General features: G+C 36.1%; 1 protein-coding gene across 4 annotated transcripts in view; it reads left to right on the top strand.

Moving 5' to 3' along the window:
• The window catches only part of SH3KBP1 (SH3 domain containing kinase binding protein 1), a 218,864-nt gene that overhangs the window by 109,552 nt on the left and 97,021 nt on the right, over nt 1–12,291 (top strand). For 3 of the 4 annotated variants that reach the window (XM_051633386.1, XM_051633468.1, XM_051633557.1), the window contains 2 exons: nt 3,719–3,825; nt 12,083–12,206. In XM_051633386.1, the coding sequence (XP_051489346.1) occupies nt 3,719–3,825; nt 12,083–12,206 (231 nt within the window). Of the gene's footprint in view, nt 1–3,718; nt 3,826–12,082; nt 12,207–12,291 lie in introns of those variants that run through there. The other variant, XM_051633648.1, reaches the window with a different exon arrangement.

Below are 12,291 nucleotides of genomic sequence, written 5' to 3' on the forward strand. Positions count from 1 at the left end.
GTCATTCATCTAATGTATTTTAGTTGTCTATTTTACAGTGACACTACATACACTCTGAAGGTATTCTGTTCTCTCCACTCATGAGTAACAGGCTTAGAATTAGATGTACAACTCACCTACAATGAGAGGTAGGTGAATCTTAGGATGAAGTCCCAACGGAGCTGGTTTAGCAATCCCTGTTATTGACATTGCTAAACTAACAAGTTTTGCTCTGAGCCAAAGTTTTGGGGTATGATCAGAGAAGTGGTTCACTTCTCAGGGCAAAGGGAATAGTATCCCCAGTTGGGGTGAACAGGAGTTGGCAATCAACAGCTGCAATTAAGGAGGCAGCCAACATCTCTCTTAAGGTCCGTCATGACTTGACACCTTTCACAGTGCATGCAAGGGCCATTTTCTTTCCTCCCTTGCCAGATCTGCAGACACTTTGGTCAGTGCCTTCAAGGTTGAGAGAGCTGAGGCTGTTTAGCTTGGAGAGCAGAAGACTGAAAGGAGACCTTATTGATGTCTGTAAGTGTCTAAAGGGTGGGTGTAAGGAGGATGGAGCCAGACTATTTTCAGTAGTGCCTGGTGACAGGACAAAGGGCAATGAGCACAAGCTGGAACACAGGAAGTTCCACCTGAACATGAGGAAAACTTCTTTACTGTGGCGTTGACAAAGCACTGGAGTAGGCTGCCCAGAGAGGCTGTGGAGTCTTCTCTGGAGATACTCAAAACCCATTTGGTGCAGTCCTGCCTTATGTGCTCTAGGCAATACTGCTTTAGCAGAGGGGTTGGACCAGATGATCTCCAGAGGTCCCTCCTGTCTCTCATGGTTCTGTGATTCTGTGATTCTACACAGCACTTAGAGGAGCAGAGAAGAGTCAGGCATGCTCTGCTGCACAGTTGTTGAGGTCTTGGTGCCATCACTTCAGGTACAGTATGCTTTGCAGTCACTGGTTTGTTAGCTCCTGCGTACACACATGGCAAGTTCTCTGTAGCTGCCTGGTTTGTTTAACAACTGACTGCACAAACTAGGAGTTTTCTTCATAAATTTACAAGCAAGAAAAAAACTTACTAGATTAGAAAGTATCTGCAGTCTTCACTGCAGAATTGCTGCCCTGTATGGTTTAAACTTTACATCAACCTGTCAAGTTACCTTTTAAAGTCACAGTGTACTATTTAGATCATAGATGACTACCAGTGAAAACATAGACTGTAATAATACTCTGCAATAAGTGGCAATATTAGCAAAAGGGGATATGGCGAAAGAAGACCAAGAGTGCAGTGTTTCTGTCTAAACTATAGGTTAGTTGTCCCAGTTGGTAAGTTTTTCTTTACTAACACTTTTTGTACGCACAACTTGGTTACTCTGACTACTTTTCCTATAAGCTCTGTTACCTTAAGAAAATTCATACTGCTGTATTACCCAGGTTGCTGTAGTGTAAGAAAAGAGATATTCTTTGGCTGTAGAGCTCTTCACACAACTCTGCTCAAATGCTCTAAACATTAGCTTGCATGTGGGGTCCAGAAGCACCTTCTTCTGCAGACCGAAGGTTTTCACTGCTGAATCTGTTGTCCTGCATTAGATCAGAGTGAGGAATTAGTTGGTACTTAGAGTCCATGGCTCTTGTAGGCTTGGTGCTCTCCACTCGGGTATTTCTTTAGAGAAAGTTTTGGAAGGAGAGGGAGAGCAGTGAGATAACCATGAGGCTAATGTGAATAAATGCAGACTATTGCTAGGTTTTCTATACAGTAATAAAAAAACCTAGGTGGTGTGGGATGGGGAAGTATTCATATAGTTCTGTTACTAACATCCAGAACTGTGTTTATTTCTTACTCTCTAAGCAATCTTAAAAATATTCCCTAAAAGTCACACAGTATTGATTATTCATCAGGCAATGTCAGCACATCAGTTGCTACTTGATGTTAGAAATCATAGCGGTAATGTCTTTAGGAAAAATAGCCAACCTCTTTTGCACAATAAAAGAAGCACTTGATATGGAAGATATTTATTTTATTTAAGTTATTTTGTATGCAGCTGCATAGTTGTTGGTTTAGAACCATTTTTGTTTAGATGATGAAGAATGTCACCCATAGGTGGCAAAAAGCCAATTTGAGCGAATTTGGTTACATTGCATTAAGATGTTAATTTTAACATTAAAACAGCTGCCACTCATGCAGAATTGCAGTGGCTGTGAAAAATATTGTCAGAAAGTCAAATTCCATGGCGTGCCTTTCCCCTTCTTTCTGTGGTTTCAATTAATAGATTAGAAAAAAACCAAAACAACTTCTGTAACTTTTTTATTACTGTTCCCTTTAGAGCAGGATTATCAATACACGTTGCAGGGGAGATAATGGACTGACCATAAGATCCAATTCTGTAATTTCTGTAATTAATGTCAGATTAAGGCTGTTCTTGGATAGTGTTTACACAACTGATTTTGTTGTGTATTGAGCATGTTTAACAGTTAAGAGAAATAGTATAAGAGAAAGTACATTTACTTGTGTTTATGTGTTTGTATGGATTAATGTCTATAAATAAAATGAAATAGTATGGTTTATACAATGCACATCATCTAGAGAAGAGGGAGTAATCACTGAATCCTGTGTTTCGAATTATTTCTGTCTTCCTACCTTCTCCTCCTCCACCACATTCCAACATGTGATTCATGTCAGTAAGTTGTCTCTCAGCTAACAGAATCTGAGCAGTAGCTTTGGCAACTTAATTTAGGGAACTTCTCTCATCCACTCTGTTACAAATCATGTGACTATAATTATATGTAATTGAGTTGATCTGGCAAACAAAGCTCTGGAACTGAATATTTTCATTTAATTACCTGTCTTAAAACTGTGATCGCAGAAGGGTCAGGTGAAGTGTCTTATTCAGAACTATAAATTCAAGCCTCTCTCCTATCATGCATCCAAAGATGCACCAGCTTTTTAACGGAGCCTGAACATCCAAGCTGAAGAGTAATGTGGCTGGTAGGATGATTTCCAGTAGCCACACTAACCCAATGACATACCTAACTTCTGGAATCCTCCCTGAAGGGTTTTCCTTCTATTTTCTTTAATCTTATATTAGTGGATAAATGCACAACTTATAAATATGTGTGTATATACACATATACATACATATATAAATTTGTATCCGTACGTGTGTATATATTTATATGTAAAAGAATATATATATTAAAATGTTAGTGAGATATCTGTACACCTGTTAAAGAATTATGGAGAAAATTATACAAGACAAAATAATCAGTTGAGAGCTTATTTCCAAGTCAGCAAAAGCCACAAGGTTTTGGATCTCCTCCCCATCTCTCCAGTTTCTGGATTTGCCTACACCGTGCTCACAGAGCATTAGTCTAGAAGAGAAATTGTAGCAAATACATCTGGCAAGATCCCCTGGGTAAAGTTGGTCCATCCTGTCACTAGGAAGCACAATCTCTTAGTTAAATTTTTTGAATAACATTACAGAAAAAGTCCCCACCATTTATTTTAATTTATTAATTGCATTACATTATGAAAATAGTTGGAAGAAAAAATCTGTACCAGAAATCTTTTATCTGCCCTCTTTTTGTAAATTCTAGACAGAATACAGTAAGTATTACGAACATTCAGATTCTTTTAATAGTGCTCAAAGAATTAAATTTAATATTTAGTAATTTCTCCTGGTTTATATTTGGCATGAAATTTTGTTGTAATTGTACAATTTCCCTGTTTCCTTCATTTCCACCAGGAGAGAGAAACAGAAGAAGAAGATGTCAGGTGGCTTTCAGTTATATGCCTCAAAATGAAGATGAACTGGAATTAAAAGTTGGTGACATCATTGAAGTTGTGGGAGAGGTGAGCAGATCTTTAATGGGATGTACACACATGCAGTTCTAAAATATCTTGTGCATGTTAAACTCTTAGATACAGAGTATTTTAAGAAATAATTTAAACCAGACATTATTCCTCTATGACATACTGGTGTGTCTGGTTGGGTTACTGTTGACAAGCAGGGGATATGGTTTGCATATGGATTTCGTGAGTGTGTTTTTTTTTCTTCTAGCACTTCTGCTGGTTTTACTCAATCATTTGATGCTTCTGAGTTATGTTCAGGGAAAAAGCTCAAAGTTTGTGCTACGGGGCTATTGATTTTATATGTCTGAAAAACCAAGATTAAGGCAGAAAAAGCTTTTCCCAATTATAGTAAGCCAGCCACAGGGAAGGATTATCTTTATGGAGTTAAACACATTTAAGAAATTTACTTGAAGCTCTCTGGAGTTCAGCCATTACATCCACCTTTTGTCATCTTTGCCTGCAAATTTTAACAATTTCATTTTAGTCTAACAGTTTAAAAAACAAAACAAAACAAAACAACAAATAAAGACACACCAACAAATTTTGTAGAGAATCAATATGCACTTACTTTGGGTGGAAATGGATGGGGAAAGTGAATGTGTATCTTTTTAAAAGACTGGAAGCAAATTATGGAGATACAGGAACTTTCTTTGGTTGGGTGAATCTTACTGAAGGATCAAGGAATGCTGTTCGCTCCCAATACTTACAGTTTTGTTCCATTCAAGATTTTAGATGTATCTTCTTGAGTTTAATAGCATGAGGTCCAAAAGTAAAAATGTTAACACAAATCCTTTAAGTAGAATGCATTCAAACAAATTTAATCTTTATTTACTTAGCTTTAAAAAGATCTAAGGCCTCAAGCAGCCAATAAAAGGTATGTTTCAGCTTGTATAATTTATTTGTAGGAGTTTTTTCCCTGTGACTCAGCTAATAAGTCTATTTTCTTGCCAAGGATATATGATTATTTTTCTTTTTCTTGCATCTGAAGAAATCAGTTCTAAAATAATAAAAACTCTACTGCAATCTACATGACATCCAGTGTTGTCTTAGAAGAGATTAAATTCTCACATATAAGAAGTTTAGTTCAATCAGATATGATATGTCACTTAACTAACTTTATTCTATGTGCAGAATTGTAATGGGGGATGTCAAGGTTGTAAGATATTCAAGAGCATATTTTGAAGACAATGTAAACTCAATATTATAATGACTTTCACATGAGCTATTTTCATCGTGCAATTTGAAGTATATTTGACCTCGCATGGCCATGCAAGTATCTTCCATCAGTTGCCCTACTTAAAACTTTTAAGTCTGTGTCTTCCAAGAGTAAAATGATGGAATAAAACCCCTTCCTAGAATCCAGCCAACACATTAACTCTACCGAATTAATCGTATGATTAAGTAATTTAGATGAGATACTAGAATTTTGGTCTTGAAACAAGAACTTTATTTGATGCAAAAAGCTGCACCAACCAATGTACAGATATCTTTGTTTACCTTTCTGCTTGTAGGTGATGCTGTATAAAAAGTCATTACATTGAAATAGGATTCACAGTGTTTATGTCATTATATGATGCTCCTTATTTCAAAGTAGAAATGTTTGATGTGAAGGACTAATTATTTAAAAAATATGTCTTCCTCAGTTGTGAAAATTGAGATATTTTTGCAAGGGCCAAAATCATGCTGTGTTATTGTAAAAAAAAAACACCCCAAAACAACAGCAAAAAACTCCTCCCACATAGGCAACAATTGTTGAGGAAATTCTTGCAAAATATCGATTTTGTTTATCGTTACTGAAGATGGAAAACTGTATTATAGCATCTAATCATTATTTGCAGTGGTTCAGTGGATAATTGGAATATTATTGGTCATTCATTTTCCATTTCCAGTTGCTTCTTTCTCTTACTCCATCTTTTTATTCATGAGTGGGTCTCAGATTCCCACAGGTAGGATTTTATTGTATCCTCCTAAGAAAGTTGCATCAGTTGAATTAATTGATTTTTGAAATGACATAGATAAATATTTTCTAATCTTTGTGTATTTCTCTTTAGTTGAAAATAAATTGATTCCAAATTGACATACAGCAAAATAAAATGGATATTGTTTAGATCAAAAAATTGTCTATGATCTTTAAGTGGGTATTTAGGAAAAAATGTGTTTAAGATGTCACTTATGGTTAACATGATAACAGCAAGTGTGAGTTTTGAGATGCTTGGCTTGTCATCAGACTGATGTCCTTGGAGGCTGTGTAGGTTCAGAAATCCCAGTTCCTTCCTATTTGTTCCAGATAGTTAGAAATGAATTATAATGAGGTCAGACATTCATCACAACAGATTAAAATACTTGTTCTTAAACTAGAGGTTTCCATAACTACACAGACACTAATACCCATGACACATTAATTAACAGACTTAAATTAAAAGTACATTTGAAACTAACAAGAGAAGCATTTTCATCATTGTTTATGTTCACATTTAATGTGATTGATAGCTTTTTGTTTGTCATTTTCCTAGCTCATTAGCTGTAATTCTAATTACACTTGTCCCAAAATGTAACTGTAGGTAATTGTCAGATTAAATGCAGATATCTGAATTCCTAATTACTTTTTACCCTTAGACTTCATGGGATACCAGATAATTAACTTGTAGCATCAGAGTAAGGACATTTTACATGTCATTCAGTGGTTCTGATCCTACTTTGATTTGGGATTATTCTGTCGTCGTGCTGCTGTGTACCTTCTGGCCTCATCCTGCTGAGAAGTCTGCTTTTAGGCAATGCACAGCGCATGGAGTTAAGTTCACAACTAAGTCTTTCACTACGACAGGCTGTAGTACCACTGAGCTTATTCTTTAGCTTTTAGGTAACATTGCCATGTATTACAGGATCAAATCCTACAAGTAACACTTTTGAAAATATAAACATGCAGGCTGAATTTTTAAAAATACGGTGCTCCTTTTGTGCAGGGTTGGCAGGGTTTTTTGTTGTTGCTGTTATGAGATAAAGTGGTTTACCTCGTTTCCAGGAACAGGATAAACACTGGGGATTGAGCTGAACTTCCCTTAAAGTAACTTATTTTGACAGCTGTAGAGTGGAAAAAGGGGAATATTTAGTAGTGACAAGGGGATAGTCTGTGCCACAAATACAGAACTGTATAATGCTGCAAGAAAACAGTTGGGAATTAATGCTGGGCTTCCATGTCCCTAGGTTACTTTTCTGTGAAATCCTGTGGTAATGTGTCTTTCCTGGTTCTCTTCCAATAGGTGGTTCATGAGGACTTGTTTGGCTGGTACTTGTTTGGTTAGTTCATGTGGTAGGAGGCTTTTTTCTGTTAACAAAAAGGGTGCAAATACCTCTGACTCTAACAGGGTCATCCCAATTCTATGTGATTGCTTTCTCTGTCCCTCAGCTTCTTGGAAGATCATGTTTAAAAAAAATAACAAAAACCCGAATCACAAAAAAACAAATGAAAAAAATTCTCTAAGCACATTTTGACATTGTAAAATAAAGAACTCTGAAACTGAGAAGATCTGCTAATACAAAGTACTTGTGCAGTTTTTAATTCTTCCCTTCTGCATCGGAGTCCAGATGTGCAGCAGCAGAAGCCCAAGGGCTTGTTGGTGACGCATGGGTATGACTCTCTGAGTGCACTCCCAGAATAAGCCATCAAGTGGCACTGTAGGCACCGTCTTCTGTTGAGGTCTTGTTTCCAAAATTTCTTTTCCCATTGGCATTGAATATAATTTGTTTATTTTGCCTCTTGGGAATCTATGTTTTTCATTTCCTTTCAACATACAATTGCTTCTGTTCTTCAAGCTTAAGATCTTCCATTAGAATTTATTAAAAAAATGAGGTTTTTCTGTTGCTTTTTGTGCTCTAGTTCTCTATAAGCAAAAGAAAATGTGTTGAGCTTGGGCTTCTCTCCTTCCTGTTGCCTGCCTCTGGCATTGCTTTTATCCCTGGGACTGTGTTTTAGTTTTAACAGCCCAGAAAGACTGTTGTGGTCCAGGAAGACTTTCTTCCACCTGAAACCTTTCCTGACTCAAAGCCTCCCTCATTTGCACCAGCAGAGCTGTAAGTAGTTTGTCTGCCAAACAGGCAAAGCTACAGGTTGCAGAAAAGTTTGTGGAACAGGCAGATACATTTTATTTGAAACACGCTTTATGCTGTTAATTATCTGGTAAGGTGTAAACAAGCAGCTGTGGCAGTCCTAGGTGTTCTGGCAAGCAACTGCTGTTAGTTTGCGTCAGCATTACCTGCTCTTTTGGGGTATCCCATCCAGGAGTTAGAGGGATGGCTGCCCTGTTCCCTCAAGGGAAGCTGCTGTTCTAGGCTTGCGGATCAGGCTGATGCTCCCTCTGACATGTCTCTCTTTTAAGGGGGATGCTCCACATTGTGTTGGCATGAAGAGAAAACCTAAAGAAAATTTAAAAGTAACATTTGCTCATTTTTGGAATATATTAATTTTGTTGTCCTAATTACCTACTGAGGTAGTTTTGTTTCTTTGGCTGCTTTACAGAATGAAGCTGCATTCTCAGCATGTCATAGAACTGTTTAGTTTGCCTGAAGGCTTGAACTAATGTAGTATTATTTTATTTATTTATATATTTTCACTTTAAACATGGAAATGGGTTGATTTAAATAAATTATTGTTGATTTCTATGCAGCTTAATGTTCTAGCACCTGTACACTCTTTTGAGAACTTACTGTTTGTGTGTATGAATGCCTCACCCATATAATTCGCTATGTTATTCTCCTGTCTGTCTACTTCCATGGCATCTATTTTCAGCAATTCATTATTATTTATTACTTATATTATTATTTGTAATTAAATTAAACTACTACAACCTCTTACTATTGTTCTAGTGTGGGTTATTACTGTCTACTACCATCTCACAATTTGACTAAAAACTCACTTTCCGACAAAGTAAACTAGTGTATTTTGAATTATTTTATTCCGTATGTGGGTTATAGTTTCCAAAAACCTAATTTACATTTAAAAATTCTCTACTTATGGAGTAATTAAATTAGAAAAACAAATAAATGTATTATTTCTTCATTTAAAATGTAAAACAAACAAACAAAAAAACCAACAACTCCAAAGCCCAGTGATCTTGGAAGAGCATTTGAATATTGCATAATTAGCTAGGTTAGATTTCCTTTTAAATCCCAAAGGTGAGGCTTCTCAATGAGATGCATTTCTCTAGGGGTGATGCACCATTCTCTGCTGATACTGTGGTTCATATCTCATTCAGTCACATTCAGGCCCTGGACTGCAGATAGCTGTCAGCTATAGCATCTGTCCCTGCTGCACCCCTGGCACTGACTGAGTTGCAGTTGTGTCTGTGTGTTGTTACCTCCTTAAATATACTAAATGGAGTATTGAAGTATCTTCAGTCACTTTCCTGTATGTTGTTGCTTCAAATGTGGTGTGACAGCAGTCCTGGCAGCTTAGGGGCTGGGCAAGATGAGGACATGCTATGCCTCTTTGAAAGGCACTGAACAGATATAACACATTGAAAACACATCTTTAAAATATCTCTAGCTGTAGCTACTTATATTTGGCACATTGGAAAGATTCTTCTTCCAACCTAAACCTAAAAACTTCATTTCCAAGCTGAGCTTACAATTGGTGTGTAAGTTATTATGAAAAGTGGAATTTCTTTTATTGTGTAGGCACATGGTCTATTGAATGAAATCCTTTTTATTTTTAATCTTTGTATTTTGTTTGGTTCAGCACCTGGATGCTGGGCATGAATTAGGACTTAGATGAATATATGAATCCTGAAAGCACTTTGTTATATTAGTATAGTAACAAATTTTATTAAATGCCGTCTCCAGAGGGATTACCCCCATGAATAATGGATTTACATTTGTAAGGTTTTATTGGCTAGGAATTATTGGAACATTTCAAACCATATGGCAATGGATTGTCCTAATTTAGGATAACTAAATCCTTGGGGAGTACTTTAGTGTCTTTGTTATTATATGGATTAATCTCTAGCTGGAATGTTTTGAGGTTTAAAAGTTAGCTCTAGTGTTTAAAAATACTTAAAACTTGTGATGTTTTTGATGAAAATTTCCTATAAATCTTTGGGAAGGACCAGTTTGACCTGAACGTCTGATGTCTTACTATCATCATTTTGTATTTTACTGTGGAAAAAATCTGGGTTTTTTTTAGATTTTTCTGAAGTTGTAAAATTGTTGAATATGACATGGCATTTTGAGATTATTCATTCTTACATTAGCTGGAAAGCTTGTAATAAGCTAATGAATGCTGTGAGTATATTAATGTCCAATTTAGATTTATCTGTCTAAAGATCTTTCTATGCTTTTTCTGTGCAAGTACATAGCAATCCATAAACATAAACATGTCACATAAAGAGTGTTAATATTAACTTGTAAGAAAACTGTGAAGTTTTACCCTGGAAGAATTAAGCAGGAGAAAATTATTTAAGGTAAAGATGGAATTGAGTGATACTGGTCACCTTTTTTCTGTCAAGTAATTCTCAGCATCTTGTAAAGGGATCTTAGGAACTGTTTAATTCCCCTGTGATTACTCTTCTGGTCAATCAGCTAATGCAGTTACGGTATAATGTTTAGCTCTAATCAGTAGAACCATCTGGAAATAGTGCATTAGAAAAACTGAAATATTTCACAGCTCAAAGTGTCTTGGTTGGCCATGTTGTGTATTTTCTGTATAATGGGACATAACATATAGATATTTGGGGAACAATCTGTAGGGTATACTAAGTGTTGTGGACCCTGCAGTTTCAGTTTTTTATATAGTTTTTTGATTTGTCTGGAGAGAAAAAAGGTGAATATCACCTTTGAGAGACTTTAAAACTGTCATGCAAAAAGCCTGCACCCCACTGAAGTTGTCGCAGGATTTGTATGAATTCTACCCTCTGAAGCAGCAGAGAGATAACAGCTGTATTCCCAAAGTTGTGCTTGACCTCACTGATACTATTGATGCATTTTAAAAAATAAAAATAAAAATTATCATGGGCAGGTACTGAGGTTAAATGAAAGTAGCTGTGCTGGTCTGGACTGCTTCATTGTACATGAAACCAAGTTGAAGGAAATTAAACCATTCCTCTATAGTTGGAGGAAATATTTTCTTGTGTTACATAATTGCACATGTTGAAGAACAACTTTATTCTCTAAGAACCTGAGGTTTTCACAGATAAGTGATATGAAACAGACTTTCTTTTTTCTGTAATAATTAATTAGTACCATTTAAGATGTGGAGTTGTTCTGAACACCTTCAACTTGTAAAGATACCTTTCTATTTTCATTATTTTGGTTGTGGGGGCAGGAAAGAAATGGGTCAAACATTCTTGGTGATTGATGTGTAACAGACTGACATTGTCTTCCCCTGTTATTTTTTCAGTGAATGGTCAGTGTCTGACACATGAAAGATATTTCTCTGTCAAGGGTATGTTTTAGCTGATGCATATAATAAGTAATTTCTGGCTGTCCCGTTATAACCTAAAGGCATCTGGTTTCTAAGGACTGTCATTGCACTCCCTGACACTGCCATTCAATCCTAAATGGGTTATTCAGGAGGGAATATTGTAATTTTTAAGTGATATGTTCTCTTGGGATTGGACTAGGAAGTGTCTCTCCTCCTGACCATATCATCATTATGTATTTCAGTCACTAATTGTAAATCTAGAGTCAAATATGCATTAGTACTGTTCTTTGTTCTCCATAGAGTTTTTAACACATTAATGATGTAGCAGCATTCTTAATTTTTAAAATAGAGACTTCTTGAATTTGATGGGGAAGACAGGAATGTTCACATGATTTAGATTAAGATAGCTAGTTTGGATTCTTTGAATAGCCCTTTGCATGCATTTCTCTTTCACCTTTGACTACTTAGGTAATTTAAACTCTTATAATCTGTTAATCATATACATTAAGAAGATGGTCATGAATAGGACTATGGTGTGTGCTGAAAATTTAGGGATCAAACTGATAAACATAAAAATTGAAATGTGGAGACACAGTGTGCTCTCTAGTTCTTTTATCCTTCTATTTAATGTTCATACATGCTTCTGACTGCTGACAACACTGCTGACATTTACAGATGTGTGCATGCATCTTATGCATCTTTCTTGGTTTTACTTAAATAAAATACTTGAAATGAATACAAACTGTTCAAAATCATTCCTGTCATTATGACTGAAAGTGATGTTTGTAAAGTGTTACTTAGGTTAAACCACCCCTTTTTGTTGTTGTTTTTGTCTTGGTGCAGGTAGAAGAGGGCTGGTGGGAAGGTATACTCAATGGAAAGACTGGCATGTTTCCTTCCAACTTCATAAAGGAATTGTCTGATTCTGATGATGTTGGAGTATCACAGGAAGAACAAGTAAAGTCAAGTAAGGAAGAAAATATTCATGTTCTGTATGTCTGTCTCTGTCTTTACCCACTAATGCATGGATAGAGTAGCACATTCATATCTCT

This window comes from Apus apus, chromosome 1 (assembly GCF_020740795.1).
Source record: "Apus apus isolate bApuApu2 chromosome 1, bApuApu2.pri.cur, whole genome shotgun sequence".
Lineage (NCBI taxonomy): Eukaryota > Metazoa > Chordata > Aves > Apodiformes > Apodidae > Apus > Apus apus.